This window comes from Callorhinus ursinus, unplaced genomic scaffold, assembly GCF_003265705.2.
Source record: "Callorhinus ursinus isolate GAN/ISIS: 27379988/994484 unplaced genomic scaffold, GSC_fseal_2.0 scaffold44, whole genome shotgun sequence".
Classification (NCBI taxonomy): domain Eukaryota; kingdom Metazoa; phylum Chordata; class Mammalia; order Carnivora; family Otariidae; genus Callorhinus; species Callorhinus ursinus.
The window spans coordinates 2368293-2377285 of NW_027397106.1; the positions used below are offsets into that span (position 1 = coordinate 2368293).

The 8993-nt window shown below is 56.7% G+C and overlaps 1 protein-coding gene across 1 annotated transcript; it reads left to right on the top strand.

Annotated features, from left to right (window-relative positions):
- Window positions 1–1167: 1167 nt before the first annotated feature.
- Window positions 1168–8545, top strand: KRT8 (keratin 8). Its single transcript, XM_025883007.2, has 9 exons — window positions 1168–1624; window positions 4313–4521; window positions 5146–5206; window positions 5671–5766; window positions 6355–6519; window positions 6725–6850; window positions 7418–7638; window positions 7763–7821; window positions 8111–8545. Exons 1-9 carry the CDS (start codon window positions 1268–1270, stop codon window positions 8299–8301), a joined length of 1485 nt encoding a protein of 494 aa, XP_025738792.1. The 5' UTR covers window positions 1168–1267; the 3' UTR covers window positions 8302–8545.
- Window positions 8546–8993: the final 448 nt, after the last annotated feature.

The window sequence follows — 8993 nt, forward strand, 5'->3', positions numbered from 1 at the left end:
AGGGGCCCAACTCCTGCTTTACACCCACAGCCTGCCACACCCGGCCCGCCCAGGCCTGGGGTTCCCTGCAGAGCTCCCTATTCTTCAGACTTCGACAGGTAGTGCTCTTTTCCAACCTGCCGTCTGACTCATTCTGATAATGCGCTCAGGGAGACAGGTGCAGGGACTCTTCCTCCATTTCCTCTGGCCTGGGAAGAGAAAGAGTGTCCAGGTGGCTCCAGCTTTACTCACCATCAGCGCCCTTCCCCACTCCACCCCACCCCACCCGGTCCTGTCTCCCTTCCCGTGATTCACCCACCGGGTGCTATGGGACCGACTCTTGCAAGTGCAGCTTCCCTCTCTCCTGAGCACCCCCGCTCTTTCTCTCTTTAGCCCTTGTTCTTCATTCTCTGTGCCCCGTAGTAAGGCCTTCAGGGTCCAGCCTGGCCCCAGGGAATCCTGGGATCTTGGGAGGAGAGGAAGGCACTCGGTTGTGTCCAGGAAACATGCTCTGTTGGATCTCACTTTCTTGCACCCACAGATCCAGAGGGAAGACAGCGTGTGTGTGTGTGTGTGTGTGTGTGTGTGTGTGTGTGTGTGTGTTCATTCATTCCACAATTATTCACCCAGCACCGCTTGGCACTGCACCAGATGCTGAGGTTAATAGCAGTAACTGAGGAGAGACGAGGCAGATGGCTGGCCTGAGGTTCAAGGATCTGGAACCTAGATGCCCTGTCCTCCAGCCTGGGCAGAATTTCATAATCACTCAATGCAGAGAGAAGAACATGAGGTGGTGTCTTTGGGGTGTCAGCCTTACTCTGGGATCCCTTTCCTACTATGCTTCCCAGTCCTTGCATTTATTTCCCCAAGGGGGCTAGGAGACCAGAGGGAGGAGTAGGGCTGCAGTGTCTGGGTGACCCCAATCAAGTCTCTTTGTTACAGGAGGCTCCTGCCAGGCCGGTCGGTCTCTCCAGTGTTACACTTCCGGAATCCCTCTTTTCCTGAGCAGGGGCAGTGCCAGCTAGAGTGGGCTCCTGGGTGGGAGCAGCTCTCTGCTGCCCCCACCTGAGTCCGGCCTGTAGGTGGCAGGTGTTGGGTTAGGCCCAGCCCCCTCAGGGCCTAGCCACTCAGGTACCCGTTGGATCCTCCCCTTGGGCTGGGCTCTCTTTTATAAAGGGCCAACCCTGGGGCGCTGTTCCCACCTAGAAGCAGCTTCTCGGCTCCTTCTGGAACCTCTGTCAGGTTCAGCCTACTCACCTCCACTCCTGCCTCCACTCCGGCCTCCACCATGTCCATCAGGGTGACCCAGAAGTCCTACAAGATGTCCACCTCTGGCCCCCGGGCCTTCAGCAGCCGCTCCTACACGAGCGGGCCTGGCTCCCGCATCAGCTCCTCCGCCTTTTCCCGGGTGGGCGGCGGCGGCGGCAGCAGCAGCTTCCGGGGTGGCCTGAGCAGCAGCATGAGTGTGGTCGGGGGCTACGGCGCCGGGGCCGGGGGCATGGGCGGCATCACGGCTGTCTCAGTGAACCAGAGCCTGCTGAGCCCCCTTAAGCTGGAGGTGGACCCCAACATCCAAGCTGTGCGCACCCAAGAGAAGGAGCAGATCAAGACCCTCAACAACAAATTTGCCTCCTTCATCGACAAGGTGAGGCCGCCCCCGCCCGCCTGGCGGGCAGTGCCTGGGGCTGGGGGTCCCTACCTGTGTCTTGGTCTCCCTGTCTGGGGGCACATCTCCAGCTCCCCACTGGCGACCTGCTGGCGCCACCCACCCTGGCAGCACTCTCCCTTCCAACTATGACTCAGTCTTCCCATGCACTTTGGTTTGGGCCGGCGCAGCTAGGGGGAGAGGGTCCGGGCGGCTTCTCACTCTAAACCTTGAGGCTCCCTCCCTCACGCATCACACCCCTACCCGAGTTCTGACGGCTCTGTGAAGCTTTCAGCCTGGAAGAGTCCTAGCTGTTCAGCTGTGGGGTGGGACGGGGAGGCCCCTTTAACCAGGTTAACCCTTCTCCCTGGCCCTGCCCCAAGGGCTCCCCGAAGTGCCCCTCTGTATTTTTTTTTTTACATTTAAATAGGGTTTGATAGGATTGTGGAATAAGGAAGCAGGTGATTTGACTCAGAGGGCAAATATTGATTGAGGCCTTTGGCATTCCAGGCCCTGAGTGTGGGGGCACCGAGATGAGTCATCACCTGGCCCCTGCTCTGGGAACCGGGGTGGGCGGGGCCGGGCGGGGCAGAGACTCGCCCCCCATCTTGGGGTGAGGGGCTGAGGCCCTCGGTCTTGGGGAGGCCCTCCCCTACCTGGGCAGCTCTTAGCTTCTGGGGTGAGGGGGGTGCCAGGGGCTGGCTTCAGGAAAGCCCATCCAGGATTCAAAGTCTGCGGGCGCTGGACACCCCGCCCAGGTTTCTTGTCCTGTTCAATCCCAGAGTTTATGGCCTCAAATAAGGCGTCTGTCCGCCAACGCCCCTCTCCCCACTCGGCCCTTGTCCCCGACCCCGGCTCTGCCCCAGCCTGGTTCCACTTTCCCCGAGGGCAGACACCGAGCCGGGTTTTGCAGCCTGGGTCGTTGCAGCCTCCGGGGCGGGGGGGGGGGGGGGGGGGGGGGGGGGCCCCCGGGGGGGGGGGGGGGGGGGGGGGGGGGGGGGGGAGGGGGGCAGCGCTCCGGAGGGTTGGGCCCGTCTCTGCTGACTGGCTCCTGGAGGCATTGTGGGAAGGGAAGGAGGCAAATCCTGGGGCAGAGTAGTAGTAGAATTGGAGTCCCCCCAGGGAATTGGCACCCCCCCCACCCTCTCCCCGCCCCGCTTAGGGAGGGCTTGCTGGCTCCTGGGCAGAAGGCACCCTTGACTTTACTCCTTGATAGCGTTTTGTTAGCTCTCGGGTCCTCACAGTGAGTGGTTAAGCACAGGCTCAGAGTCGGAATTCCTGCCTCACCGTGCCCTGCCCTTTCCTTTGATGGGGCTACCTTGCCAAATCTGATTTCATCTATAAAATGGGCATGATAATCCCTAAATAAAAGAGGTTTTGCCTATTCAAGCATATAATGTATGTACAGAGCTTAGCAGTGCTTGGCCCATATTAAGCAGTCCATTAAGGCTAAATGTTAAAATCATTTACTTTTTATAATTTGTGGGCAGAATGACCTGGGGAAGAAAAGGATTTATAGAGGAGAATTTGTTGGATCAAGACTGCATGCACCCTTCAGACTGCCTTCTCTTTTAAGTCCCCTCAATTTAAAAAAAGTGACGACTTTGGGTTGATTAAAAACAATGCATTCCTGCTCTTGGAACCCATCTATTATTCTTTTAAAAATTTCCTTTCTGGGGCGCCTGGCTGGCTCAGTTGGTGGAGCATGTAACTCTTGATCTCAGAGTTGTGAGTTTAAGCCCCATGTTGGCTGTAGAGATTACTTAAAAAATACAATCTCTCAATCAATCAATCAATCAATCAGTCAATCATTTCTAACATGCCTTAGTTTCATCCTAAAATCTGGATTCCTTGAGCCCAAGGAACCCCGGGACCTTTGTGTTTGGGGCAGGAGGAGGGGCTGTGGATTCAAGGGTGGGGTGGGGGTCTGGGAGCCCTCTGCCTGCTGGAGAATCTCAGAGGGCAATGGGGAGGGGGGTGTGCAGTTTGCGCCCAGATCTGCCTAGTCTTTTGCCTCTTCTCTGGCTGCAAGGGACATCTGCACAGAGATAAGCTCCTGAAAGGGCCTGCCTGGGCTCCTCTAGGCCACCGCAGGGTTGAGGAGACCCAGGCTCAGACCAGGGAAGCAACTCAGTGTCGTGCAGCAAGGGCCAGTAGCAGCCTTTGGCTAAAACCTAGGTCTTCTGGCGAGTGCTCTCTGGGCCGAAGGCCTGAAGTTTCTCTGTAATCTGTAGGAGTGCCTCGAAGCCACTCCATATGTTAAAGATGATGATGATAATATTTGATATGAGCAATTACATTTCTTTTTCAATCTTCTATAAAGTGCTAATGGAAACTTGGCTATTCTTACTGATTTGTAATATACAGTCTAAGTAAGACCTATTTTTGTTCTGCAAATACCATTTTAACATAACTCTCCTAGCCCTTCCCTTCCACCCATGTGCTTGCTTGTCATCCCCCTTCTCCCCTACCCCCAGCACTTGGGGGACATGGCTCCCTACTCCACTCACCATGCTGTCTCTTTCAGGCCACTGGGGAGCCTCCCAGAGCAGCTAAACAGATCTCTGGGTTCTGGAGACACCACTGGGAGTGGCTTAGAGGAGAAGACAGTGCTTGCTTACCCCCCAGACTCCTCCCCTGCTCCTTGGGCCCGATGTGGACCTTCTTGCTCCCTCTTCCCTCATGCAGGTGAGGCACCTGGAGCAGCAGAACAAAATTCTGGAGACCAAGTGGAGCCTCCTACAACAGCAGAAAACCTCTCGGAGCAACATAGACAACATGTTCGAGAGCTACATCAGCAACCTCCGGCGGCAGCTGGACACCCTGGGCCAGGAGAAGCTGAAGCTGGAGGTGGAGCTTGGCAACATGCAGGGGCTGGTGGAGGACTTCAAGAATAAGTGAGCTGCCCTCTTTCCCGCTGCCCCCTACCTGACTGAAGTCCTTCGGTCCTGTCTAAGACCACATGGCCCCCTGCCTGTCGGGCAGTGCAGTCCTGTATAATTAGGGTGACCAGAGGACCAGGTTTTCCAGGACAGTCTAGCTTTATGCCCGTTGTCCATGATTGTTAATAGCACCCACCCCCTTTCAATCTCAGGACTGTCTGGATTTGGACAACGAATTTTATGTTAATATGTACATAGTAAACCAAAGGTGGGAAAGGCCTCTGTTGTATCCTTACAGCCCTGGCTGTATTTATTCCTTATCCTTGATCTCCAGTACACCCCAGAAAGTTCTGTCTGAGGTCTCATGTCAATCCCTGCTGCTAACCCTCTTCATGTGCCTGATCCAATGTGTATTCATGGATTCCGAGAGGGGTTTCCTACTCTCGGCTTCCCCACTGGCTGATGATAACCTGGGGTAAGGGTGGGGAGAGAGTGGCTGGTTGAGGCAGAAGGACCAGAGCTGCTCTTACATCTTGCATCTTCATGAACTGAATTTCCTAGATACTCTTGCCTCCCCAAATACTCAGGACAACCTCACCTTTGCCTTTGTCCTCTGATTCTAAGTCTTTTCCTTACCAGATATGAGGAGGAGATCAAAGAGCGTGCAGACATGGAGAATGAATTTGTCCTCATCAAGAAGGTGAAGGATGACCCCTCCCCCACCAGATAACAGGAGGCGGGGCTTAGAGACTTGGAATTAGGCTTTCTGGGTTCTGTCCTTAAATGTGTCCGAGTAATGGGATATTTGGCTACCTCCCAGGTAATACAGCATAGAAAGACAAACAAGGACAGAGGGGTAGTTAGGTGCGTTTGGACAGAACTTTGGACATTAATGTTGGGATATGGTTAAGAAAATGGAGCAGAATTGGAGGTGTGGCCATGGAAGGCTTCCTGGAGGGGGAGGAGGAGGAGGGCTGCGGGGAAACGGAGGTAAAGGTGTTTGGGCTGGGGGTACAGGTGTGATGGGGCAGAGGCTGGGGATCAGGCCAGAGAATGAGGTGGGAAAGTCATTTAGTTAGAAGGTTCTATGTCTGGGCCATTGGGTGCCCCTGGTTGTGGTCATGTGTGGGCACTCAGCTCAGACTCCCCTTCCCTACCACCCAGGATGTGGACGAAGCTTACATGAACAAGGTAGAGCTGGAGTCCCGCCTGGAAGGGCTGACCGACGAGATCAGCTTCTTAAGGCAGCTGTATGAAGAGGTATGTTCTTGGGGGCTGAAGACTGAGGGGCCCCTGCCCCATCAGAGGCTCCTCCCAGCCCCCAGCACATCAGCAGACAGGGTCTCACCACTGAATAATTATAATTATCCATATAACCCAACACGGCTGTTCTATATGTTTTGTCCCCCTGCGTGAGGGTGAGGGAGGGTTTATTACCCCATTTCACAGATAAGAAAATGGGCTCGGGAATGAAATAGCTTGTCCAAGGTTGTCATACACAGAGGGATGGCCCAGCTGCAACTTGAACCTGCTCTGTCCCCAGAGCCTTTGTTTCCTGTAGCAAGCTCTTAGGGGCTCACTGTTGGCAGCTGAGTGGGGAAGGGCTCTGCCCCTCGGGTCACTCATCTGGAGCCAGGTGGCCGTTTGTCCTTGCCTCCTTTCATCTGTACATCCCTCCAGGTTTCAGGCCTTTGACCCATCTTCCCAGCCCTAGCACCCACCTGCTTTGCTCCTCGGTGGCTGGCCTCCCTGTCTTGTCCCTAAGGAAGTCCCTTCTGCCAAAGGGGGCTCCTTGTGTGCAAGGACAGGGCCTCACCACCCACCCCCTGTGCCGTCCCCCCTCCCCAGGAGATCCGTGAGCTGCAGTCCCAGATCTCGGACACGTCCGTGGTGCTGTCCATGGACAACAGCCGCTCCCTGGACCTGGACGGCATCATCGCCGAGGTCAAGGCCCAGTACGAGGACATCGCCAACCGCAGCCGGGCTGAGGCCGAGACCATGTACCAGATCAAGGTAGGGCAGGAAGCTCTCCAGTTCTGGCCCTGCTGTAGGGTCTCAGGGCTCCTGTCCCCAGATCCTTGGGTGCTGGGGAGACAGGGGTGTCCGTGTCCCTGGAAGTCTGGAAGAAGGCTGGCCGTGGTGTGTGTGTGTCTGTGTGCGGGGAAGGGGGAGGTGAGACGAGCTGGGCACTCGCCTTCCTCCTGCCTCACACCCACAGTACGAGGAGCTGCAGACACTGGCTGGGAAGCACGGCGATGACCTCCGTCGCACGAAGACGGAGATTTCTGAGATGCACCGGAGCATCAGCCGACTCCAGGCTGAGGTCGAGGCCCTCAAAAACCAGGTATGAGCTGGGCTGGGGGTGGGAGAGGGTCCCTGGACGTGTCAAGGTGAGAGCAGACAATGTAGCAAGGAGTGAGGGGGCTGGGGGTCAGGAAAGGAATTCTAGACCAGACTTTCAGCTTCTCAGACTGCTCCGGGGGGCGGGGGGTCTGAAGGGTGCTGAGGAGGTCCCTGGGGCCCTGATGAGGGGGGCCAGAGGGGGGTTAGGCTCCAGGATGGGATCCCTCGAGCCTGCTTTGTTTTATCTGTCTTATATATCAGGGTAAGGTCAGGTTCTACTGCTTTAAGGCAGTCTGGAAAGCGGAGATGTGGTCCAGTTAGGCTGGGATGATGCCTTGTGGTGTCCCAGGTGAGAAGTTCATGCAAGGAAGTGCCTGGGAGCTGCTTAGATTTCCCTCTTCTGCTTCCTGAAGCCCACTGGTAGCATTTTCTCGGAGCTAGATGGAGTTGGTTAGTCTAGGTCAGGGAGAGGCTCTGGTCCCCAGTAGAGGGGAAAGGGAAGGTGGATGCAGGGGGAGGAGGCAAGCAGACTGCTCTACCTGCTGACCTGACCCCCTTGCCCCCACAGAGGGCTGCCCTGGAGGCGGCGATCGCCGATGCCGAGCAGCGCGGGGAGCTGGCCCTCAAGGACGCCAATGCCAAGGTGGCCGAGCTGGAGGCCGCCCTGCAGCGAGCCAAGCAGGACATGGCCCGGCAGCTGCGCGAGTACCAGGAGCTCATGAACGTCAAGCTGGCCCTGGACATCGAGATCGCCACCTACCGCAAGCTGCTGGAGGGCGAGGAGAGCCGGTGGGTGTTGGGGTCTCTGACTGGCCTGGCGACTTGGGGTGGGCAGGGGTGGGAATTGAGTCCTGTTGTCCTGGGACAAGGGCCTGGAGTTGGTTCTGATGTCCCATGTGTCCTCTGGGTACAGGCTGGAGTCTGGGATGCAGAACATGAGTATCCATACTAAGACCACCAGTGGCTACTCAGGTGAGTGTCCCAGCCTTGGGGTGTAGGGCAGGAGGGCGGGGCCTTTTTACACAGCTCCTGTACATTTCCCTCTTGTACGGCTGAGGAAGCTGGGGCCCAGTTAGAGGTCCTGTCCAAGGTCACATAACTATTTCAAAGCTCTGTCCTAGTCTGCTCCTGTTTTTCCCCAGCCATCCTAAAATAATGAGCCAGGGCTGGGGAACTACGTAGGGGGTGGCAGGGAACAGCGGACGTGGAGCCTGATGTGTGCCTGGCCTGAGCTTATATGGCTGCTTCTGTCTCTGACCAGGTGGCCTGAGCTCAGCCTATGGGGGCCTCACAAGCCCTGGCCTCAGCTATGGCCTGAGCGCCTTCCAGTCCAGCTTTGGCCCTGCTGGTTCCTTCAGCCGCAGCGGCTCTTCGAAGGCTGTGGTCGTGAAGAAGATCGAGACCCGTGACGGGAAGCTGGTGTCCGAGTCGTCTGATGTCCTGTCCAAGTGAACAGCCACGGTGGTCCCTCTCAGCCTCACCACTCTTGTGGCTGCCAGAGCGCCTTTGGGGGGAAAAGGAGCTGTGCCGGGGAGCGTCGGGAACAGGAGAGCCACCTAAGACCCAGCCCTAGTCCTCAGCCTGCCTTTGGGGGGAGTCTTTTGCCCTGGGTACCCCCTCTCGTCCGTGCCGCCAACTAAAAGCCAACTCAAGTATCTTTTCCCAAATAAAGCCTCAGCCGACTCTGCCAATCCCACTGGCTTTGTGCAGCCCTTGTCCGTGGGGTGGGGGAGAGGGGGTCAGGAGGCCCCTCCTGGGACCCAGAAGCTGGTGGGGGGGCGCCTGGGAAGTGGGGGGGCACTGGGGAGGATAGTCTGGCCTTCTCCAGGCTGTTCCCAGAGAGACTTCTTTGCTGAAAGCCACATGATACCTTGGTCATTAATGTCCTCTTCAGTACCCCATTTCATTTTAGCTGTGCAACAAACCCTTTGAGGCAGGCAGGCAGGCAGGCAGGCAGGTTTTAGATGCTATGATCAGGACAGAGTGCAGTTTCCTTTCCATAGACCTCGCAGGACTGCTTGCCCAGAGGGCCAAGTAATTGGCCCAGCAGGAAAGAGGAAGCTCCGGCATTTGTACTCTGCAGTTCCCAAGCCTCTCCTCCTCCTCGGCCGGGCACGTGGCATTTCCTTGGTGGCCACAGATGT